Here is a 25,857-nt window from a genome sequence, read left to right as displayed (position 1 = left end):
TTCCCCCTCATCATCCACAAATGGGACTTCATTTTAGTCAAAGGCATGCATACTATATAGTGCGTGTGGAATACTCAGGTGTATACATGTGTGTCTGCAGGCACCCATGTGTGAACATTTGGAAAGCCAAAGGAAATGCCAATTGACCTCTGTCAGTCTCCACCTTGCTGATTTGAGACAGGGTCTCTCACTGAACCTGGAGCTCTCCATTTTCTTTTAGGCTGGCTGGCCAGCAAACTCCAAGAATCTACCTGTCTTTCCTCATTCACTGCTGGGGTTAGGACATGTGCGGCAACACCGGCCTTTACATGGGTGCTGGGGAATCTGAACTCAGGCCTGCCCCGTCCTCCCCCCATACGCTGTGTTCTGGTCCCTGTGTGTCAGGACATATTCCTAGGCTGTTTTCTACCTTTCTGCTGGTGAGTCTGGGATCATCCTAATGAGGTCCCCACTGGGTATTTGTCTTGGTGTTGACATGCTGCACAGATCTGTCGGGACTCTGGTGCTGATAAGAGATGTAGCTGTATAGGACTGGAGCCCAGAGTGGAAAAATATTCTGTCTTGTGCAATTGAAAAGGCCACTTGAGTCTGTGGCAGCCAACCTCCCCTGGGTGACGCTGTGTGACAAGCATTTGACAGTCTCAGGCATGCAACAGCAAAGACGGTTCACATTCTTGTCAAACGCCTGTTCCATGTGCACACTGTCCCTGGGAGTCCCTGGATTGAAAGTAGTGGTATCTCTAATGTGGGCTCTGTGCTCATGGGCAACTGTCCCACAATGCTCTCGGGTTGTTGTATATGTAATGGAATGCCATAGTGGCTTTGACATTGGCTAGAACTAATGACTAAGGTCCACCAAGGGCTGGAGAGATGGCTCGCTGGTTAAGAGCACTTGCTGCTCTTTCAAATTCAAGTCCCGGCATCAAACTTAGCATGATGGCATGTCCAGTAACATACACTATGTCCAGTGGCATACAACTGTGTGCAACTCCAAGTCACAGGGCATCTGGTATCTTCTTCTGGATTCCACTGGCTCTTGCACACATGTGGCCTCCATAAGAACATTTTTTTAAATATTAGAAGTAATTATATTGTATCAGAGAGTTGAGGAATGTTATATGAGCACATACACAGGTGAGGAACACAGAAAACACCTGACAAATGGCTCCCAGGACCTTCCAAGCCAAAGCCTGTGGTCTCTGTAGCAGGGCCCTGTGCCTTCTCCCAACACTCACTACCCACCACCTCAGAAAAAGGCTGCATCCCACACACAGGCTGAGGGTAACCTCATAGCACTGGTAGGGTCAGAGACCAGCATGATGATTAAACCAACCTGGGCCATATCTGAATGTCCCCATAGGTTGGAGGTATGCCCTAGCTTCTGAGACATCACCTTGCCAGGAATCCCACTTGGCAAAGAGAAATGGCCAACTCTCCAAAGAGGAGGTGTGGTCACATAATCTATGTTGGCATCATTCCATGGCTGGCAGCTCCCTTGTGGTTGCTGCCTCCAGCCATTGGTACACTGGTATGCATGGCTGGTACATAAATGTATTGACCAAGCTCTTGTGCTGACAGCAATGGCAGGCTAAATTATATCAGTACAGAAATGACACAGATAGGCTTGTAAATTAGAAATAAGGTTAGAAAGTAAGATGTTTCTGGGGCTCCAGCTGTCTTCTGTCTGTCTGTCTCTTTCAGTGCCCCTTCCTAGATTGTGTTGTCCTGCCTGTGAGTTTCATCTCGGAAAGTCAGGCCACTGTTGGAGACCTCGGAAGTGGGAATCACAGCAGCAGGGCAAGAACCTCACACCAGATGAGGGCACAGAGGTGGCCACATCAGGGTCCCATGCCAACCGCTAATGCACAGGACTAGAGGCTGTGGTGGCCTCAGCTGCCCATGTGGCTGGGATTGGGGAATGCTGGACCCCTGGAGAATGAGGGAAGCTTGTGGCTGGCTCTACCAGGTCTACTGAGGAGAGACAGCATGGCCTCCTGCCTCCTTAGGAAGCAGAGAGAGGCAGAGCTGCAGCCACAGCCTGGGGGGTAATGTGCCAGGTTCAACTGAGCTGGTACTTCCCTGAAGACCCAAGTGGGAGTATGGGTCCTAGTATGCATCTGTCCTGGCTGTTGTCCTTACATGAGTCTCAGGCCTCCTCCTGCTCCCCTGACTGTTTGGGTGAATCTTACTTGTACCCTACAACTCCACCTATGCATCCTTTGAGCTTCCAGAAGGGTTGGCACACAGCATATACTGGGGAAAGGCAAACACTAGATGTAACACATAAGGCAGCCACTGTCATATGCAGGAAGGGTCCCAAGAACCATCCAGCCCACCCATCTATCTCAGGTGAGGGTGTGTACACAGTGTGGCATCTGGGTTTAGAAAACTGGATTGGAGGCCCACACTGCCTCTCATAGGTTGTGTGACTTCTGAAGGCCTGTAGAAGGCAGAAGTTCTGAATCTAAGGTATGATGTGTGATAGCTATAGCCAAAGTGACACACACTTCCCATGCCCAACTGGCCTCACCTCCAAACATTCAGGTGCCTCTGTGTGAGTAGGACCAGTGCTGTCCCCACATCACAAGTGAAAGGACAAGACACACAGCCAGGCAGTGACAAAGGTGACCTTGGAATTCACCAGTCTAGCTTCAGAACCTTGTCCCTCATCCCTGCACTGCTACTTCTGTAAGGTAGAGCCAGGACACAGGCTGGCTGCTGGGTGTTGTGTGAGGACCGAAGCAGGTGGAAGACCAATGATGATGATACAGATCCCTAGCAAAGCAGAGAGTAGCTAAGTAAATCTTCTGCAGTGATCAGGGTGGTTAGGGGATGGTGGTGATGGTGGTCAGGATGGTGGTGATGATAAGGGCTATGATTATAATGGTGATGATGTTCATCCACACGTATGTTTACACACATTTACCTGTGCTCACATGCTCAAATACACACTCACACATGTACCTGTATACACATTCTTTTCTTACCTACATGCACATACACACATATATACAATCACTTGTATAAACACACACATATGAATGTGTGTTTGCATTCCCATGGACCTGTACACACATTTAGCCACACAATCATGTGTGTGCATTTATACACATATGCATCTGTACTCACACACATGCTCATAGGAACACATGCACACATTCACTAATATAGTCACTATAAGCCTGAACATACAAGTTCTCCCATACGCATGTATGTGTATAGACACGCATATGTACACATGAATATGTACACAGGAATGCATGAATGTGTACTGTACTGTACACAGGCACACATACACACCTGCATTCCACTACACATTCCCCTCTCTGCCCTGTGCCCTCCAGCCCAGTCAGAGCCCTGCCCACTCTCAGCACCCACTGGTTTCCTAGACAACCAGCACAGAACTGCCACATGGGATGGAGACAACCAGAGCAATTCAGAGCAATACTTGTAATAAACAGTCCTCTGGCCTATCAATGACTATGCTTTGCATCTCACTTACCCTTCCTAGCCCTGACATACATATGACCTGAGCATGGATGTCCCAGGGATAATCAGACCTCCATGTGTCCTTCCATATGATCTGTCCCCTGAACACCTCACCCAGTCATAGAAGGCCAGCATACCTGGGCTCCTTCACCTGTCCCTGGGGTCCTGGCCACCCGCTCTTTGGTCTCTTTGCAGTCCCTGCCCTTAAGTCACAAGGCCCAGCCTTTGTGGACCATCAGGGCCACATCTGGGCACCTTTGCCCTTGGTGTGAAGTGTGATACAGGTGTGCACAGCTTGGCTGGATCAGTCCCCAGAACAGCTGGTGCCCCATGCTTATGGGGAGTACCAGTGCCCTGGACTGGGGTTATGTTTATAATGGGGCCTTTGGTTAGTTCAGCAAGCCTTGATGAATGGGGAAGCCTGGAACTGACTATGTAGATTTAGTGATGCTTAGAGGACAAAGGCATTTCACTTGTGGATCCAGAAGTCTTAAATCAAGGGCTGTGTCTGGTGAAAAGCCTTCCCACTCCTAGGGACTTTGCCTTACCTACAGGTGGCACAGGGTAGCAAGTGGTGAAACTGAGAAAGCTGCAAGCTCAGGTCTCTCTTTTTATTCTTAGGAAGCCACTTAGCATCTCATAAGGGCCTCACCCTCATGACCTCACATAACTCTATCTGCCCCAGACTATAAGTCAGGAGGACAATTCAGAGAAACAAGGTAAAGCCGATCCTGGAGCCTTGAGGACAGCACAGGATATGTCCCTGACCCAGCCTACAGGCAGAGAGAAGGAAGGCACTGGCCTCGGTGCTGGGCGACATAAAGTGGGAGTATGATTTGGTCTTGATGATGCCACCCATCAAATGTACCCAGTCACCTCTCCTTCCCTGTGAACAGATGCCCACAGGCTATGCAGGACAGAGACAGAGCTGTTAGAATTTAGGTGGTGACAGTATGGGAGTGACAGATGTAAACAAGATGACGGCCCTTTTACTATCTTATGCCTGCACTCCACCATTTTGCCCCTTAATTTCTGTTCTTTGTACACACAGTATGTTCTAGTTGCATTCTGTTGCTGTGATGAAACTGTTACCAAAAACAACTTGGGGTTATTATTTCATTTTAAACTTCTTGGTCACTGTGTGTCATTGAAGGAAATCAGGGCAGGGATGCAAGGCAAAGACCTGGAGTGAGGCTTCTCACTATTCTATGCAGTGTTACCTCTGACAGGAGAATGTACTTACAACCAGTGTTTTGCAGCAGAAGCCCTGGAGGAAGCTGCCTGTTTACTTACTCTCAGGTTCATGCCTCGCCAGCTTTCGTATATAAACTAGGACCACCTGCCCAGGGGATGGTGCTGCCCACAGTGGGCTGGGCAACCCTGTACCAATTAGGACAATCCCTTATAGACAGGTCCACAGACCAACCTGATAAGGACAGTTACTCAGTTGAGACTCTTGCAGGTGATTCTAGGCTATGCCACATCGATGGTTAATGTTAAATCTGAGTGCTGAATTTATATTCCTGATGACTTCACTTTGGGCCATCAGTTTACTATTTGTTAGAGTGCATTTCCTAAAGTTAAATTGCTTGCTTTGTTTGCAAAATGCCATTGCTTTCGACTTTCATTGTGAGGGGATGTTCTGGCAAGTATTGGCACATCTTTGTTGATGGCTTTCATGCTGTATGGCCTCAATACTAGACCAAGTGGTGGTTGATTAGAGAGGTAATGTATACACAACCTGACATTTAAGCTACCAAGATGCATTCAATTTTAACTTAACTAAGATATTGCCCTTGTGATGGGGCCCACAGTCTGTAGCAGGCCTTCAAAGGATGCCACTAGCACAGTAAGGAGATAGAGGGGTCTCTGAGCTGTGTGTGCACCCCTCACTGGCTTCCCATGGTGGTATTTGACTGGGTATCCTACTGGTGCTCACAGTGGGGCCTGGTACACATAGTACTTGGTGTCAGTGAAGAGAGTAGTGACAATGTCATGGCTGAGAGAGTCATAGTAAGTGGGAGTCTTGGGTGTTTGAGAAAGGGATGCAGATGGAAGGTGTGGACACACAAGTGTGAGCCCAGTTTAGGACACCTGTGGCCCTGCCTGTCAGTGAAGGAAGGCAGCAGGAGCTGCTGGAACAAAGAAACTCCAAAATGCAACCCAGTGTGACAGGTTTGAGTTTTTTCCCCTCCTGTAGTATACAGTGTATACTTCCACCCACTCTAACACACAGAAGCCAAGGCCGTGTGTGTGTGTGTGTGTGTGTGTGTGTGTGTGTGTGTGTGTTCATGGGGAGGTCAAAGGTCAAATCTAGTGTCTTCCTCAGTCACTCTTCACCTTATTTTTTGAAGCAAGGCTTGTCACAGACACTGGAGCTCTCCAATTAGGCCTGGCTGGCTAGTTAGTGAGAGTACCAGGGATAGCCTACCTCCAGTGCCTCTATGCTGGGTTTTGTACACCTTTATGTCTAGCTTTTTTTGCACGGTGCTGGGGACCAATCTCAGTTTCTAATGCTGCTATGCAGACACTTAGGGACCAACTGAGCCTTGGGTCTCTTCATTCTATCTGTGGATGTCCTGCCCTCTGGGGCTTGAGACTTGACCTGGCAAACAGATAAAGGAAAGAGGGACAGCAGAAGGCCTTAAGAGCCCAGCTTGGGAACACTCCACTCCTCAAGAAGAACTAACCATTCAGTCACATCCAGAGTGCCAGGGTATCTGGGAAATGCAGTTCTAGTTCCCCCCCTCAGGCATGCTTCCTTCCACCCCAGGAGGGGATTCCTCACTCTGTAAAAAGTGGGGTACTCCCCCTGGCTCTGTAAGAAGTGGGGTGCTCTGTCTCTGCCTCTAAGCATATAAAGACCTGGGACCACTCTCAGAAACTTGCATTGGGAGGGTGAGTAAAAAAAAAAAAAAAGAGTTGACCTTGGAATAAGAGAGAGGAGAGACTGGCAAGAGGCTCACTCACCTGCCACGCAGAGCTCAGGCCTTTTCTTCAAGCCATTTGCTCAGTTTCTCCCTAAGTTCCACAGGACCTCAGAAGAGGCAGGGCAGGGAATCTTGTCTGTGAGGGGAATACCTTGAAGTTCTCTGTGCACTGCGATGCTTCCAGCATTTGCATCTTCGCAGTCCCCCCTCAGCCCTGTGCCATCTGCTAATCTAATTACAACAGTCATATCATTTCCCACCAATCTTTCGTCTGAATCTGCTGAGTCAGGGAAGCGAAGCTTAATTAGAAGCGTTAATCATGTGTGCTTAGTTTAGCCCTTTAAAAAAAAAAAAAAAAAAAAAAAGGAAAGCAACCATCATCGGGTTATTAATCCTGATCATGTCTCTCTGGGATAAGGACACCATCAGAGGTTCCTGAGATGGCAGAGGCCTGCCAGCTTGGGTAGCATACTTTGGGCCTGCAGAACTAACAGATTCCTCATGAGGTAGCTGTCACTGTTCTGGCTGGAAGGCTCATGTCCCTTGCTCTGCAGAGCCTCACTTATCCCTCCAAGTTCGGGCACAGGATTCCATCTGTGTTTTAGAGTGAGCACCTTTCTCTCTGGTCAGCCCAGGAATCACAGAATCTCCCAATTTTGGAGACTTGGGCCCCATCACCCCAGGTGTGTCCCTGTGCAGAGTGGGTGTCACCCTGCCTAGGGCAAATCAGGAAGATTCAGCCTTTTGCCCATTCTGTGTGTGAGCTATGGTTTTGCTGAACCGTGTCTCTCTTCCCTTTTGCAGAAACCCGTGCTGACCGCAGCAAGAAGCTCTTCCGGCATTACACAGTGGGCTCTTACGATAGCTTCGATGCCGCCAGGTAAGGCATGCTTCTGCCTTCTGGGAAACTCTGGCCTCAGGTGTTTCTGCATTGCCTTCTGTGCAGCTCTAGGTCACCTTTGCTTGGTTACTCGTGTGTCACCTCTGCTGGGGTTGTGGGGGCCACCATTTTCAAGAGAAGCTGTCACAGACTGGCCTGCATGCAATTGCCTGTGGAGGAAGCCCCTATGGGAGGACAACAGACTTTAAGGGGGAGGGAAGGATGGTATCGTTGAGAGAAGCAATAGAGATGGAAAAGAGGAGCAGAGTTGGGGGCCTGAAGCAAAGTGATGGACATCCTCTAGCAAGTATTTAGGTGATCTTGGCTCTGGGCTCCCACCTCACCTGAGTGTCTACATTCTTTTGGTGCCTCCTGCCAACTAGCGTTTTGTTAAGGAAGTCTTGCTCTTCTTAATGGCCAGGACCCAGGTAGGCAGATCCTCTAGGCTCACGGAGTTGGGAATTTGTAGAAAGCTGTGTATTTCACATGGTATGGCTGCCACAGGGTACAGGATGAAATCTTCCCACAGAAACCATGCTTGCACAACTGTTGCAAGAACTGTGGGGTCTCTGTGTCCTGTCTTCCTAACTCTGGGTGGGGCCAAAACTGGGACAGTGGCTCCACTAGCAGGCCAAGGTTGACATGCTGCAGCTTTTCTGTTCAAGCCACTGTTCCCTTTGCAATGGTTCTAAGCATCCTGGGTGTGGAGTTTGTCTGTCCCTTTCTCTGTCACATGCCACAGTTCCCTACTCAGCTCTGATGCCACAGTGGGACAGAGGTCTATGGGAATACCTGGCCTGAGACAGGTTCACCCTGGATGTAGGGATCAGAGATGTATGTGTAACTTGGGAAAGGAAAAGTTGTACAGGTACATGACTGTCCCCCACAAGGGCCTGCTACCTAGCCCTACTGGGCAGTCTACCATGAAGCCAAGAGCCTAAGAGGCCATCAGCTAGATTCCATCTGAGGAGGGCCATCTCAGGAGGGTCCAGCACCCTGCGCTGGACTCTGCCCAACTCCAGGGCTCTGGTGGTCAGTTCTTGTCAGTTCCCATAACTCCCATCTCTTGCCATGGGTCCTACCTGGGTCTGTTGTTGAGACAAGAGTCTCCAGTGTGTGCTTTGCCATTTTGAGGTGCAGAGTTCAGCGTGGTTAGCACTCCGAGTGGTTCTGAAGCCTCCTCACTGCAAAGGAAGTCCTTACCAGCAGTCATTCCTATGGATCCCTCCACACAGCTACTGGCAGCCCTTTGTGTTCTGTCTGTGGCTCAACACACTAGAGTTTCATGGAAATCAACTGTTCATACAGATGCTGGGATTTCACCCATTGGTGAATGCTTGGGTGATATCTGTCATGATGAACATCTTGCCATGGGCAATCCTGCCTGAACAGGTTTTCAGTTCATTGAGTCATTTGCCGAGCAGCACAGCTGTTGTCTGGCTTGCAATTAATGCTGACCGGTCCTCTACCACTCTCAAAAACAAGATGGGCTGGGCTGGACATGGTGGCATTGGCCTGTATTCCCAACATTCTAGAGGCTGAGACAGGAGGCTGCTGAGTTCAAGGCCAGCCTGAGTTACTTAATGAGACTGTCTCAACAGGAAACAAGGAAAAGAACTCCAACAAAAGTCCCATGTCCTTCTCCTCTCTCTCTCCATTGTCTAGCCCTTTTTGTTGTTTCCTAGGGAACTGGGGCTGGCATCCAGGGTCTGGAATATGCTAGGCAAGCACTTGTTCTAGCATTAATCTACACCCTAGTTTCCACTGCCTGCCGTTCTGATCTTGGTGTCCCAGTGTAACCTGTGACCTGGCCCTGTGCACAGGGAATTGTATACTGCAAAGGAAACTCAGGGCCAGCAATTTCTGGTAAAGCTGGACCCTTAACAGGGGGCCACAGTCAGTAGCGTCAGCCCATATGTCCATCTGACAAGGAAGGCCCAGGCAGAGCCAGTGAGCGGTAAGACCCAGGGAGGTAGGGGAAAACTGTCACCATGACTACTTGAAGAGCTGTCCAGGCAGGGACAGCTGTGTGTGGGGGGGTGGAAACAACCCTAAGATGGAAGACTCCAAGCAATGACCACTTTTTCACATTGTGCCATTGGTGGAGCATGTCTGGGGCACAGAGCCATGGATAGGTGGTCTTAATGTGTACATATCCATGGGTGTGTCTATGTAAGAGTACTTTGCTCCTTAGTCAGGGCTATCTCCACACAAAGCAGTACTGGTACCTGACTTGAAAAGCAGGGAGGACAAAGTAGGGCTAAGGACAGGACCTCACAGCAGAGGCACACCACAAAGCTAACATCAGGACCAGGTTCAGGTCAACTGGCCAGAGCCACATGGGATTCACATAGCAATCCAACCACGGGGATTAGGGCCAAACAGGGACCAACTAAAATCTTCTAGCCAAGAGTAGAAGATTCTAGATTAACAGTTGGGTTGGACGAGGTGTGGGCCTCCCTTGACCTGCTGTCTCAGTAAAAGAAACAAAAGTCACAAATGCACCGTTCATGTGTCACCTCACCAGCACCAGCCACCATGCCCTGGTCACACCCTCAGCAGCCTTGTAAAGCAAGGTCACTCAGGGTGGTAGAAAAACATGGAAACTGAGAAAGGGGGCCAAGTGATGGGGTAAGTCCCCAGCTTCAGAAGTACTTAAGCCTGTGTGCGAGGCTGGGTGCCTGGGACCACCTCAAGTCAAGCTGTTTCTGCTCACGATGGCCTGGGGGTAAAGGGGTCTGTGAGAAAGAGTCTTGGTGAAGATAGAACCCTTGCTGCCCAAAGCATCACTGGCAGGGAAAACACTGCTCCTGTGACTGACAAAAGACCATCATGCTCACTCATACAGATGCAGGCAATAAGAAGGGAGTTGCCTTTGACCATGGAAGGGACCTGCAAAGCAGGTAGAACCAGGAGTTTGTGGGTGAAGAGACAGAATTGTCTCCCTTGCATCAGAACCCCAATGGCCATGGTGCCCTGGGGGGGGGCAGGCATTAGAAGGAGAGGCTGGACAACACTCATTTGACCGAGCAGGCAGAAACCATATGGGAAGGGGTGGGCAGCCGCAGTGTAGTATAGTCATCAACTCATTAGGAAGGGCCAAAAGCACAGCAGAGACCCAGCCACTGTACTGCCCCACTGGCCAGTTAACCACTCTGGGCAGCGTGGCTGTGGTCTGTGCAAGTGCCAATGGCTGAGGCCACCTTGCTTCAGATGCTAATGTAATTAAAGAAAATGGGATGGGAAGTAAGGCTCAATAGAGACATTTTCTGAAATAGTTGAAAGCTTTCTCCCCTTCCCACCCCTGCACGTGTCAAGTTAGCCTAGAGGCTCAGCACCGAAGAGATGAGCAGTTAAAATAAACTCAGGCATTGGCACAAGTGTCCAGTTGCTCCACCTGATTCCTGCCTTAGGATCGTCTTCCACCTGCAGGAGGAACATGAGAGGAATTTAGTAATAGACACAGAAGGCAGAATCAGACCCGCCAAAGTGCAGGACTTTGCAGGTATCTGAGCGTCAGTGTTAAGCACATCTCAACATGAGGTGATAGCAGTAAGTCCTCCTTTCTCATTAATCGGGTCCCTGGCTCATCAGCATAAGACACCAGGAGGAGATATCTGGGTGGGCAGAGGAACCTCAGGGATTGCTATACACTGAACAGGCTCCATTCATCCACCCATTTTTCCTACCACCCATTCACTCATGTATTCATCTGCACATACATAATACATATATACATACCACACACACACACACACACACACACACACACACACACACACACACACACACACCTATTAATCCATTCACTCTTTGTGCAGCTATCTACTCACCCACCTGTCCATCAGTTTAGTGACCTATTTGCTCCATCTACCCATTCATCTATATATCCCTGCATCTGTCCATCCATTTATCCATTTTCTATCCATTCACCTTCATTTCCATTCATCTATCCCTACATCCACTAACCCTTCCACTTTTATCCCTCTATCAATCTAACCATCCACTCAGTTATCATATCCTTCTACCTGTGCACCATCCATGAGTTCATCCACCCACCCATCCACCTACCTATCCATCCATCTGACAATGTCTCTATATACCCATCTGTCATCCATCTACCCATCTAGCCATCTATCTACCCATCCATCAACTCAACCATTCATCCATTGATTCCATCCCTTCATCATTTTACCTATCTATCAGATCATAGTCATTATCCATCCACCCACCCACATTTATCCATCCATCTAACCTATTCATCTCTCCATCTGTTTAACCAGTAGCTACCAAGATTTGTTCATTCTGAGAGTTAAAGATTATGAGGTCATATGTGAGTTGATGGCTCAGTGAATAAAGCACTTGCCATGCATGGGTGAGGACTGGCACCAGGGTTGCCTGTATTCCTAACACTCAGGAGCAGAGATGGGATTCCCTAAAATAAGATGGCTCATAGATTGGCTGGAGCTGGAGAACTCTGGGTTCATCAAGAGACCCTGCCCCAATAAATAAAGTAATTGAGGGAGGCATCCAATGTCATTTTTGAGCCTCCACATGTTCAAACACACACACACACACACACACACACACACACACACACACACACACACACACACACACCTGCATACATTCACCAACACACATGTAAACACACAGATAAATGCACACTCATAAACAAAAAGATTTTGAGGTCAACAAGAGAAGCAGTCTTAGATCTCCTGTAGATGGTGGTCTTATTGGTGAAGACAAACAATGAAGTCACTCAGTACACCAGAGTTGCCCTGGGTGGTCAGTCAGTGCCACTGAGCAGACCAGCAGCCCTTGAACCCCAGAGCAAGCTGTGTGAGGCCAGAGCAAATGTCTCTGAGGACGAACCTGGGGTGACTCCCAGAGGCCGAGGGGAGCCAGCCATCCAGACAAGACTCAGTGACTGCAGAAACATTGAAATAGGTAGAGAGTGCACGGTAGTGAGAAGCAAGGAGCACACAGAGGATGATGGCCTTGGAGGCCCTGGATTTGGGGAGTCATCATCACACCTAGTGGGGAGATACTGGAGCCTTGCTACCCGACCAGCAGGAGACAAGCAGAGGAATAGAAGCCAGTGAGGACTCTTCCCTGTCATCTGGACTGAGCACCAACTGTGTGCACTGGTAGAGGCAGGGACAGAGCAGGAGCTGGATCTGAGGTGACATTGGAAGGAACAGAACTCTGGGTGTGAGTGAGGGAGAGCAAGGAGGGTCTACTCTCTACCCTCTCTAAGGTTTGCCAGGGAAGAGTTAGTGAGGCAGTAGGTGGGCACTAGACATGTTACTACTAGCTGGCAGCAAGGTCCTCATGGTCCACACCACACAGCCACAGCTGCACAGCCAGTGCCCAGCCTGCTTAGAAAGAGAACCTTCATGAATGCATGCCAGGGCGAGCCACTTTCTTTACCACTCCTCCTCAGGAAAGCCAATTTCCTCCTGGAAATTGATCTAGGAGGGCAGTGGATTGCACTTCTTCAACTGGTGACTACCTGCTACACAGAGTTACTTATTTTCACAACTTTCAAGTATCATTTTTACGATTTTGAATTGGTAATAGAAAGGATGCTCTTGGTAAAATATTCAAAATGTTTAGGAGATAATATGGTGTGAAGAACAGGTCCCTTCCCCCTCCATCAGACCCAGCTCCAGAGTTCTTTCCAGACAGAATCTCCCTCACTGGATTCCTGAGGCTCTTTCTAGAGAAGGACTCTGTCTATATGATGCTATAAGAAGCCTCTGTGTGGAGGGGGGTATGCTCTGTGTACACGTTCATGTGTGTGCACATGTGTGCAAGGGTTGGGGATACAGATACATGTGTGGTCATGCATGTGGAAGCCAGTGTTAGATACTGAGTATCTTCCTTTGTCACTGACCACCTTATTTTTAATTTATTTTTTGAGACAGGGTTTCTCTGTGTCTTTGGAGGCTGTCCTGAAACTAACTCTTGTAGACCATGCTGGTCTCGAACTCACAAAGATCTGCCTGCCTCTGCCTCCCGAGTGCTGGGATTAAAGGTGTGTGCCACCACTGCCCGGCTAATTTTTAAATTCCTTAAAGATTTATTTAAGTGTGTTTGTGTGTGTGTGTGTGTGTGTGTGTGTGTGTGTGTGTGTGTGTGTGTGTGTGTGTCTTGTATGTAGGCCTGTGGAAGCCAGAAGAGGTCATCAGACTCCCCAGAGCTGGATTTATAGGTAGTTGTGACCTACCTGTAAGAGGTGCCTGGAATGGAACTCGGGTGCCCTGGAAACAAGTGCTCTTAACCTCTGAGCCATCTCTCCAGCCCTGAGATTTATTTTCCTTTATTCATGTGTGTGGGAGTGTCTGGATATGTGGATAGGCACATGTGTGTAGGTGTTCTCAGAGGACAGAAGAGGGGGGCATCAGGTGCCCTGAAGCTGCAGTTGCAGGTGGTTGTGAGCCACCCAGTTTTGGGGCTGGGACCTAAACTCTGGTCCTTTGCAGGAAGAGCAGCATATGCTTTTAACACTTTGGTTCTCAACCTTCCTAATGCTGTGACCCTTTAATACAGTTCCTCATGTTGCGGTGATCCCTAACTATAAAATTACTTTCATTGCTACTTCATAACTGTAATTTTGCTACTGATATGAAACATAATGTGAATATCATATATGCAGGATATTTGATAAGCAGCTCACAGGTTGAGAAACACTGTCTTGATGGCTGAACCATCTCTCCAGCCCCCACTTCCTTATTTTTTTTTGCCACAGAGTCTCTCACAAACCCAGGATTTACCAATTCAGCTCCTGGATGGTCAGAGTGCTCCAGCAACCCTGTATGTCACTTCCAGCACCCAAGAGGCTCTCTTCCTTTTCCTGTTTCAGTTGTTCAAAGTCAGCTCACATCTAAGTGTCATACGAGGATTGTTGGGTTTTTGCATGAAGTTTTGTTGTTTTGTTTTTCCTGGAGATTCTAGTTGCCTTTATTTTCTCTTTTGTAGCAGAAGAATTAGTTTTTTGTTAGCAAGCCACTAAATGTCCCTCTGCCTGTGGTTATATCCTAAGAATGTGAGCCATTCCTAAGAGAATCTTTGATGTTACACTCCAATCTGGACTCCAGTTCTCAGAACTCAGCAGTGCCATTTTGCAGTTTCTCCCCTCATTAACGTATGAGATGAGTGTGTAGTTTCTTGGGCATTGCCATTGTTCTGGTGGGCTACATCCTCAACAAACTTCAACAAAAAGGATCTGAAGAGTAAGCGCTCTGCAGTCTCTAGCTTTAAAATTCTGGGCTCGAGAGTCATTTGGCCTCTGAACTGGAACAGTCCCACTTGGCGGTATGAAATGCGATGCGCTCCGATCCTCATTCCACTGTCTCTGCCCCTCTGTTCTCTCTGGAAGTTTGTAGTAATGTCAGGGTTTCTTTAACGTCTTCATGCTTTGGCATGCTGACCTTAGCCTGACTCTTCACAACATATTATGTTTACTGTCCCTGAGTTTCCTCAGACCCAACAACCTTGAAGAGCCCCCCCGCAAACACACACCCCTTTCTGCCTTTCCTCTGCATCACTTAAAATCCTTCTATCCATCACTGTTTCTCCAGTTTTTCCCTCCTTATTCTAGGGGACCTCCCTGGCCACCTGTATAAATTGTCTAGTCACTTTGTCATCATCCAAGGGCTGTTCATTTCATGGCAGGGTGAGCTTCTGAGGCTTTAGAAACTGTTACTGGGAGCCACTGAGAACAGACTAGACCGTGCCAGTGTTCATAGAGCAACTGCACGGGGCTGCCCTCCATGCATAGCCTAGGTGTAATGTAGCTTCTTTCTAGCCACGTGCCAGAAAACATGATAGAAGACATGCCCCTTGCTTGCTCCCCACAAGAGATCATAAACAAAGACAAAGTTGGTCTCACACACACTCCTGCTAGGCATGTATCAGGATCTAAATGAACATACGTTCTAGTTTTGTTTCTGTTGCTGTGAACAAACACCCTGCTCCAAAGCAACTTAGGGTAGAAAGGGTTTATAACATATTACATGTTAGTCTATCCTTGAGAAAACTCAGGGCAGGAACTGAAGCAGGGGCCATGGAGGAGTGTTGCTTATTGGCTTGCTATTCATGTCAATCATTAATCCATATCCTCCCATACTGACCATTAATCAAGAAAATGCACCACAGGCTTGTCCACAGGCCAAACTGATGGAGAAAATTCTTCAATTGAGGTCCCCAGTTCCCAAGTAACTATAGGTTTTGTCAAGTAGATAATAAAAACTGACCATCCCAGAGGGACCATGTATTTTATTCTGGAGTGAGCACACAGATAGCCAGGTGATGGGCAGGAAGGAAGAAGTGAGTTCTGTGCACAACAGTCATGCACAGAAGTGACTGTGTGGCTGGGGAGAGAGGAAGCCATGAACGCAGACTTGTTACTTAGTCCCAGCCTCACCACCCACCAGCCCTATGACCCCGACCAGACCACTGAGCCCTCTACCTCAAGTGCTGCTTTTCTTCCTCCATCACAGGGTATCAAGAGTCAGACCCACAGTGTACGTACACAAGAAGCTGAGCGCCAGTCACTTAGTCCTGGGTCATCCTGGCATGTGAGGCCCTTGGGGTGGTCAGAGCCTTCTCCCTCTCCAGGACCTGGAAGTTTAGCATTAGCGTCTGCTGGCCTCACCACAGCCAACTTCCCAGCATTCATTACTTTTCTAGTCACTATGACTTAAAACCTGACAAAAAAAGAGAATTAAGGGAGGAAGGGTGTGTCCCAAATCATGGTGCAGAGAGATGCTGTCCATTGTAGCAGCAGAAACACAGCTGCAGGGACAGCTTTGTCCCTGGCACCAACCAGGAAAGAGGAATGGGATGTCCATGCTTGACTTTTGTTCCCCTTTTTATTCTGTCAGGGACCCCAGCCCGTCCAATGGTGCTGCAGCCCACATTCAGGGAGGGTCTTCTCTCCTCAGCTAAGCCTCTCTAGAGGGGGCTAGAGAAATGGTTCAATGGCTATATTGTTGCCTACCTCTCAGCAAGCTATGGGTTTGATCCTCAGCATTGCCTACACCAGATGAGGTAGCTCTTGCCTGTAATCCTGGTTCTCAGGAGGTGGAGGCAGGAGTTTAGGGTCATCCTCAGCTACAGAGAGAGTTGGAGGCCAGCCTGGGCTACAGAGTCCCTGTCAAAGAAACAAAACAAAAAGCAAAAGCAAGTAAAAACAACAACAACAAAACCTCTCTGGAAACTCCCGAATAGACACACCCAAGATGCTTCCTAGGACATTCTGAAGCCTAACAAGTTGATAATGGCCATGAACCATTATGAGCCTCAGCCCTTCCTGGTGATGAGGATCTAGTTTTGAATTTCCTTTCTCAGAGCACATGAGGTGGTGGGAGGGGTGGGAGCTCTGTTGGAGTCCATTTTAGGAATCTGAAGCAGCAGAATGGCTTCTTGGGGGAGAGAAGGCAATGCCCCTTGTGCCTGGCCTGAGGATCAAGCTCAGAAACCACCCTTTATGGGGCTCAGAACCACTGACTTCTGGGTTGGGGCTTTCCCCTATAGCTACTGAGTGTGTCCCACTGGGGCCTGGAGCAGAGAAGCCCAGATGTTCACTGCAGGATTGCTGGGCTGTAGGATCAGGCAAGACAATTATGTACTTCCGTCCAGGACGAACTCTGTCCTGGCATCCATCCCTGCAGGGAGGCGCCTGGCTCAACACTCTCAGGCCACATTTAGCACTTTTCCCAGGTGGCGAGTGGGTGTCCTGATGGGGGAGAGCAGGCAGATGGGTGGGGCTATAGAGAAGCCGCAGAGCAGTTGCTAAGGGAAGCTGGCATACAGGCACACCTCCAGGCCGTGCCCAGCAGAGCTGCCCTTGGCCCCTGGGTTATGTGGAGAGGTAGGCCAAGGTAGTTAGGTACCACCATGAGCTTCCTCTCTCCCCACTTCCCTTATCTACACCATCTTCAAAAGAAGGGTGTTGTCCCTGTCATTCCATGGTCACAGCTGCCAAAGGCATCCTCTGTCTTCTAAGCCTCGTGCTGCATTGGGTCCCCTGCCTCCCTTCCTTACAGCTGTCCTGAACTGTAGCATTTACCAGTTTCCATAGTGTGAGAACTCTACCCCTCCAATCTCAAACTGCTGGTGTGTTTACTGATCCTGGAGCTGAGGAAACGTGTCCCCAACCAGCCCTGGTAAGCTGGCATGCTGCAGCATGCCCCCAGTCAGCACTGTGTCCATCTTCTGTCTCCTTCTTCAGCTCTACCATGGTAGGCCCTCAATTCAGGAACTGAGTGAGTGACAAACTGAGTGGCTCAGGATGTCCTTCAGGATGGTCGACAAGCCTGATGGGGCCCAACCTGAGAGTTCTGATGTCAGATCTCTGTTCCCTATCCTGACACAAATTCCCTCTGTGGGCCTCAGTTTCCCAGCCTGTAAATTGTTACAATAAATCTTTCCACCACCCACTTGAGTTCTGCTCACTGCGTTAGGGCCCCAAATAATACACAGAGACTTCTATTAGGTACAAATGCTGCTTGGCAATGACTAGGATTTCTCAACTGTTATCTCAGTCTTAATTATCATAAATCTATATATTTTATAAGACTTATCTTATTTAAGATGCCTTTCATTGGCATCCTCATCCTGGGATCACATGGTGACTCTGGAGGAAGAGAGAAGGGGCCCACTTCCTTCTTGCCCTTGCTTATATATGAGTTTCCCTGCTATGTCACTTCCTGCGGATCACCGCTTCTTTAATACATTTCCCAGAATCCTCCTTGACTCCTAGTCCCAACTAACTTGCTGCCTCATTGGCCAAACAGTATTTTATTTATCATCCAATAAGACAAACACATACACAGAAGTACTTCCCCCATCATCTCCTCTTTTCTGTCTAAATAAAAAGGATAACTTATCTTTTATAATAACTGAAGAAAACTATAACTATAACTATCTGTCTTCAACTCTATCAAAGATCACAGAAGGATAATATAGAAACTCTAGAATTGACAGAGACATCTTGCTACCTGGACAGTCACCCAAAGTTCCTCTGTAACATTGGGGCATCCATCTTTAGCCTATAGGCCATAGTGTGCCTGGCACACTTCTCCATTTCAGCAGGAACCCTTCAGTACTGTCTTGTTTTGTAAGTTCAGCAGTCACTTTCTTGTGGGTTCTGCATGTTCAGTTTATACAACAACAGTCTAGGCAAGAGCAGTTTCTTTCCCGAATGGATAATCTTGCCATGTTGAAAGCAAACTCCATAACGAGTTTCTTAGATGCCCATCCTCCTTTCTGACGTAATTGGTGTGCCAGGAGCAGTTGTGTCTCACTGCCAAGAAAACCCTAAACCATTTAAATGCCATATTTTCTGTAGGTCTTTGAAAGGTTTGAAGAATACCTATCCATCTCAAATACATCTCTTCATATCTAGAAAGCCTAACTAACCTAATTATAAGTTCTGACTATTATAGGTGACTATATAACCTGTATTTAATTATGTATATCATTTTAAAAGATCTGTATAAACACAATACCTAAACAAGAGGAGACATATACATATCACAAAATTGACCTTAAAGTTGTATTGATAAATGAAAATCCATACCAATGCAAAGTATTCATTCCTATATCCTATCCCCCTTAAAAAAAAAGAGAGATTGATATGCTCATTACCATTTATAACAAACCCCATTTAAATGAAAACAAACATTTATAAACAATATTTGGGAATTTGGGCATCATTAATTCCAAACTGCTTCCTGCTGATTGGGGGCGATGTCCATACTATGGAGATCATGATAAAACACAGAAATCCTGGCTGTAGTCGTCTATGGCTGCATCATCTCAGCTGTTTTGGATGTAGGATCAGTTGGGCTGCTGCTTCAGGGGGTCTTGCTTGATCAAACCATATTAGTCTGGAAGGAATCCACAGCTTTCATTTTCTGTGGAAACACAAGCAAAAACTTTTTCCCAAGTAGCCTGTCCCTAGACTTAAATTTTGAAGTCAAAGCATTTTTAAAATGTGTAAGTTGGATTAATTTAGCAGCACTTATAATCAAATGTATTTTAGCAGCAGAAACTCTTTCCTCGGCAATCAAACCATTTAAAGACAACAATATAGCATATAGTATCCAGACTCTCTGTGTATTTTTCATCTTTAGATGGCTTTTTTATTACTCTATTTTTACTTTTTTTTGGTTTCTTTTTTCCTGAGACAGGGTGGAAATCCGCCTGCCTCTGCTTTTGGAGTGCTGGGATTAAAGGCGTGTGCCACCACACCCAGCTACTCTTTCCTCCTGTTCCTTTTTCTCTCACAAGCCTACATATATTTTTAAATGCAGTGTAAACCTTTAGAGGTTTTTCTTTATCTGGATCTGTCTTTATCATCTCGGGAGTGTCGAGTCCAAAGCCTCCCAGCAGCCCGACAGGGCCGGCTGTGGCAGCAGGTTTCCCTCTTCCTCTGGGACACTTGGGGCTTGGGGGTCATCTGCTCACTGACACCATTCTGTTACAATAAATCTTTCCACCACCCACTTGAGTAAATAGCTATATTCTCCCCGTATCCTTTTCCCATTATCAGTTTTTGTATATTTGGCCAGAAGCTACCATAACTACTGGTCAGTTTTCACTGTAAGTGAATATCACTGATGGCCTCTGTGAATATGCATAGATGTTGCGAGCATTTACCATTAATGGATGTGTCAAATGGTCTCCCTGCAGCTGAGATGGCTCAGCAGGTATAAAGCACTTGCCATGCAAAGATGAGAACCTGAATTTGATCCTCAGAACCCAAGCAAAGCCAGATGCAGAGGCACGCATCTGTTACCATAGCACTTTTGTGGTGAGATGAGAGAGAGAGAGAGACAGGATTCCTGGAAGCTCACAGGCCAGCTAGCCTGGTGTGTGTGGTGATGAGTCATTAGAAAACCTCTCTCAAACAGAAAGAAAGGCAGACTGACTGATGCCTGAGGTTTTCATCTGACATCACATGTGCTTCGTGGCACAAGCTCCCCACTACACACACACACATACAAGACAGGAAAAATGCTGACAAGAATAGACATAAACAACAGTCTTGGGTGAGCAAGCCACACAGTCGTTATAAGTGGACAAGGCTGGTGGTCACCATGAACATCCTCAACTTTTGACTCTGAGACAGGCCTGTCAGGGCTAGATTTCAGGGCTACAGAGGTGGCCGCAGAGCAACCAAGATAAGCATGAATGCTCTGAGCTAGTATCCAGGCCTGTGCAGCCCATCCATCTGCCAGCCAGAGAGAGGGTGAGACAGCCAGGCCTACAGGTCTTCTCAGGACTCAGGTGGGCACACAGCAGGCTCTCAGAAAATGTCTGTACTGATCACCACCTTTGGCAAGATACAGGTTTCTCTGTCCTCCTCTAGGCAATAGAAGCCTTTGGTGCCAGACTCGGGAGTAGGGGGAATAAGACCCATCTGACTCATTGCCTGCGCCAAGTACAGCAGACGATTGCCTGATCTGCATTTGCTTGTGTCCCCTACTCTGTATCAGTGCCAGCTCGACTTGTCTCCTTCCCTATGACCTGGGGTAGGGCCTGGCAAATGTTCAACCTAAGAAAAGTGAGAAAGAAAAGGGATTAGTGGATGAAACATTGATAGGTGGGTGGAAGGATGGAGGATGAATTGGTGGGTAGGTAGATGGACAGATATTAGAGTGATGGATGGATGATGGATTGATGGATCATGAATTTAGGGTATTAAATAGATATATTGATGATGAATCAATAAATGTTAGGTGGATGATGGATGATAGGTAAATGTGTGAATGGGTGTTAAATGGATCATAATGACAGACACAGACAGATAATAGATGGATGTATGTTAGATGATGGATGATGGATAGATAGATGATGAGAGGGTGGGTAGGTGGATGGATGGATGGATGGATAGATGGAGGATGAATGGATGGATGATGGGTGGGTGGATGGATGGATGAATGGATGGATGGATAGATGGATGGATGGATGATGGGTGAGTAGATGGATGGATGGATGATGGGTGAGTAGGTGGATGGATGGATGGATGTGTGAATGGATGGATGGGTAGATGGAAGATGGGTGGGTGGATGATGGATGGGTGGGTGGACAGATGGACAGATGAATGGATGGATTGGTGAATAGATGGATGCATTGATGAGTGGTTAAATGAATAGGTAGGTGGATGACTTAGGATGAGGAAAGATGCCCAGGTGGGGCAAAATGCTGAGGGTTCTTTCTAGCCAGAATTGTGCACCCCGTTAGCTCTTAGTAAATCCTCCTATGAGGAGAGTAAAGTACAGTATGTCCCTGAGTAGGAAAATATTAAGTACCCAGTGCCAAGCATCACACCATGGAAAGGGTTCAGTGCCGTCAATGGAGATTCAGCTGACCCAGCCCCACGTAGCTCTACTGCCCTATTCCTTCAAAGGCAACAGCGGGCACCTGGCTTCACTGTCAGTTAGAAAGCAGCACAACATGGTCAGGTCTGCAGGAGGACTCAGCCATGAGAGCCTACTACTGTCTCTGAGATTTCCTCTTGGGGAATTTGGGTTTGGTGGCCAGCCTGTCCATGCTCCTTGGCAGCCAGTCAACTCGGCAAAGCTCAATTCTTCAGGACACATGCTGTTTAAAACCTGACTCTGCTAACCAAGGTCAAAGCTGAGGCTGTTGTGGTGGCCAGAATCCTGGCAGAGCAGATGGCACTCTTGTGCCTTGGGTTCCCTAGCCTGTATGGGGCCCTAAGGAGGTGAGATGTTTGTGGATGAGCAGGACTCAGTGAAAAGCAAAAAGGCCAAGCCTAGGAAAAGCAGGGCTATATTCTAAGTGGGAACCTGGGACAGGGGAGAGGAAAATTGTTAGGTAGACTTGGAACATGTCACCGTGGGAGGGCTCAGAAGTGTGGATCCCTCTGGCACTGCCAGGCACCATGGTTAGGATTGAAGTCGGGTGTCAGTCAGGGACTAAGAAGGGTTGAAGACAGGAATGGTCTCAGGCTTTGGCTGAATCTTTCTACACCATCGTTCCCAACCATCAGTTGCAGGATCTTAGGGCCTTGCTCAACCATCCTTAGTGACAGAGCAGAGGTAGATGCATGGGCCCTTTGTTCCTTGGATGAAGACGTGATGTATGGGATAGAAGAGCCACAGAAGTCACAGGGACAGGCTGGGACCTCAGCACAATGGAAGGCTAATGGGGCATTCATGCACCCTACTTGCTGCTCTGTCTTCAGCCCTCTGTGATGAGTGGTGAACAGGATCCCTTCCCATCATCATAGCTTTGCTGTCCTGGTATAAGAAGAGTGATATATAGAGCCATCCTCCCTCAGCAAAAGTGAGTCTTAAACATTCATGGCTTGTGGTTATGGGGGGCATTTCCCATTTTTTCAAGTGCAGTGAGTGGCTGGGTTAATGAGGCAATGACAACATCTATGAAAAGAGAATATCAGAGAGCCTTAGCCACCCTTCATCACCCTTCATTAACCCATTCATTCATTTGTCCATCCACCTGTCAACCCACTCATTTATTCTCTGTCCATCCATTCATCCATCCATCATCTATCCATCCATATGTTCATTCATCATTAACCTATCCATTCATTCATCTATCCATTCATCCATCCTTCTACCCGTCTGTCCATTTATTTATCCATCTAGGTATCCATCCATCCATCCATCCATTCAAAAGTTCACCTACTGGAGCTGGAGAGATGGCTCAGCAGTTAAGAGCACTTGCTGTTCTTGCACAGGATCCAGGTTCAAGTCCCAGCACCCTCAATCAGGTGGCTCACAGTCCTGTACCTTCATTTCCAGGGGATCTGACACCTTCTTATGCCTCCAAACACACTTGCATATACATGGTATACATCCACACAAGTGAGAAAACGCATAAACATATACATATTAAAATGTTTAAATGCATGCATTTGTGCATAGCTGTATACCACATGGCTTGCACATATGGTCAACTGAACAGTGGCCTCCAAAGATGTCTATATCAAAATTCTGTCTGTCAACTTATAAGGCAAAAAGAGGATGTGGCAGATTTGGTGATGTTAAGGCTATTGCAGTAAGGGATGGTCCTGGGGTACCTAGGAAATGCCTAAGTGCCATCTCATGTCTCCTTCTTAGAGGAAAGAGCTACAGGAGGCCCTGTGACCACAGAGGCAGGAACTAGGGAGATGCAACTGTAACTCTAGTGACACCTAGAACCAGTAGAAATTGGATAAGGCCAACAAACCCTCACCCAGAACCTCATTAGAAAGTGTGGCCCATGTTGCTTTGATCCCTTCTAGTGACAACTGGGTATACACTCTCAGCCTTGAGCTCTGCAATGAAACAGACTTTGCTGACTAGAGCTACCAAGCATGTTGCCGTTTGTCAGAGAAGCTTCAGGGGACTCATACTGTCTGTGTTGGGGACTTGCAAAGGACTTTGTATAGGCAGGAAGACACCATCCAGGAAGGACATGTACAGTGGTGGGATCTGAGAAGGGGACCTGTGGGTGGGGAGAATAGATGGATGGAGGATGGGTTGCCAGATTACGTGGAGATATCATTGCAGATCTTTCTAGAAGGGATGAACTGAGAAAAGGTAGAGGAGGAAGGAAGTGAGGGACAAAGAGCAGAAGACATCACTGTCAGATCCTGAGCCACATGTGAGCCTGGACAGAAAGCCATCTAGAAGGCTGGAGTCAGAGGTGACCTGGGAAGACGTGACTCAGAGGATGCCAACCCTCTTGCTTGTATCTCACTTTTGTTCTTCTCTGGTTGATCCACCATGCACAGCCTCCTACTTTCTATGCCTCAGTTTCTCCCCATTGCAAGGTGAGTCCTGATCCTAGTCATGAGTGAGGGCACAAAGCCCACAGCATCCACTTCCATGTCATTGTTCCTGTCCTTCTAATATCCTCCTGTGAGGTAGGGTTCACTGTAGGTATGTCATTCCATCTTCCTCTTCTGGTGTGCTCTCCTGGATCATGTCTGTGAGTGTATGCCCAATGACGCTGGCCCATCTGCAAGGATGAGGGCTTAGGCTTCACAACTGGTCTCATGGCTAGGAACAAACTGGAGCTTCTGCTTGTCCAACCCTGCCCATGGTCTTGGACATTTTAAGAAAAAAAATGGCATTTTGGACATGAGGAACCTCTGAAAACCTGTGCACAAGTGGCTCATGGACAACGTCATTGCTCAGCATAGCCTGTATTCTCATGGTCTGAGGCTCCCTGCTGCCCTTCCTCTCTTGAGATGATGTGTTTTCTGCAATAGTCCCTCTCCGGCTGGGTGAACAGTGGGCCCAGGGCAGTGTCTGCTCGGTTCACACGGCATCCTGGATGCACGGCATCCTGGATGCATCCGTGTGGGGCTCTGGAGCTGCATGAACAAGTAGCGTGGACGGGCATCTTAAAGATGTAGGAGTATGGTCTCCCACAGCTCAGGAGGATGTGGGCACAAGACTGTTCCCTTTGCAGACCCCGAAGAAGAATCAGTCAGATCTTCTTCCTCTCTTGGTGGCTCCATGCCAATGACTTGTGACTGCGCCCTCTGTCTCCAGGACTTCATTGTGTGTCTCTGTGTTCTCTTCTATCTGCTATGAGAACACACTCATTGGATTCAGGATACCCCTGGGTTAAGGATAGTCTCGTTTCTGAGCTTAGTGACTTCTTTTTAATTTTCTTACTCTCATTTAATATCTCTCTCTCTCTCTCTCTCTCTCTCTCTCTCTCTCTCTCTCTCTCTCTCTCTCTCTCTCCCTGTGTGTGTATGTGTGTGTGTGTGTGTGCATATGCACATGTAGATGTCAGAGAACAACCTGTGGGAGTTGGTCCTCTTCTTCCACCATGCAGGTCCCAGTGATTTTGCTTGGGTCAGTAGGCTTGGAGGCAAGTGTCTTTACCTGATGAACCATCTCATTATCTCACTATCCTATAACATATTTTTATTTTACTATTTATTTATTTATTTATTTATTTGTGTATGAGTGTTTACCCGTGTGTGTGTGTGTGTGTGTGTGTGTGTGTGTGTGTGTGTGTGTGTGTGTATGCAGTACCTACTGAGGCCAGAGGAGGGCATCAGTTCCTCTGGAACTGGAGTTTAGATGGTTGTGAGCTGTCATGTGTGTGCTAAGAACAGCCCTTAACTGCTGAGCTATCTGTCCAACCCTAAACCTATGACATCATCTGCAAAAATTCTGTTACTACGCAGGTCATACGCTGAATTTCTGGGTGGACATGAATTTGGGGGACACTGTCTATCCTTGGTCACTGGTCATGTGTCTTCTCTGGGAACACAGGCTCTCCTGACACAGCATCATTGGCTGGCAGCTGCCTGTGCCATGCCCCCACACAATTTCCTAGACTTTTCTCTGTGTGTCTCTTGCTGAGGTCTAGTAGCATAAACATTGAGAACAGGCTGAGCACGCCTTGACAGGATTCACACTGGGCCTTGATCCTGGGAGCAGATGCCATAAGTATTGATGGAGTGAGTATCCAGGAAGGGGCATGTCCCCCAGAGCTTCAATACAGCAGGGACATTATCCGGAGAATGTGTGCCCTTGCCCTCTCTCA

The 25,857-nt window shown here is 47.7% G+C and overlaps 1 protein-coding gene across 3 annotated transcripts in view; it reads left to right on the top strand.

Annotated features, from left to right (window-relative positions):
* Positions 1–25,857, top strand: part of Shank2 (SH3 and multiple ankyrin repeat domains 2) — a 443,211-nt gene that overhangs the window by 266,833 nt on the left and 150,521 nt on the right. For all 3 annotated transcript variants that reach the window (XM_035442085.1, XM_035442084.1, XM_035442086.1), the window contains one exon: positions 7,224–7,299. In XM_035442085.1, the coding sequence (XP_035297976.1) occupies positions 7,224–7,299 (76 nt within the window). The remainder of the gene's footprint in view (positions 1–7,223; positions 7,300–25,857) is intronic.

Source organism: Cricetulus griseus, chromosome 3, assembly GCF_003668045.3.
Source record: "Cricetulus griseus strain 17A/GY chromosome 3, alternate assembly CriGri-PICRH-1.0, whole genome shotgun sequence".
Classification (NCBI taxonomy): Eukaryota; Metazoa; Chordata; class Mammalia; order Rodentia; family Cricetidae; genus Cricetulus; species Cricetulus griseus.
Note: the sequence above shows the minus strand (reverse complement) of the source record. Positions and strands in the feature narration are given on the sequence as shown.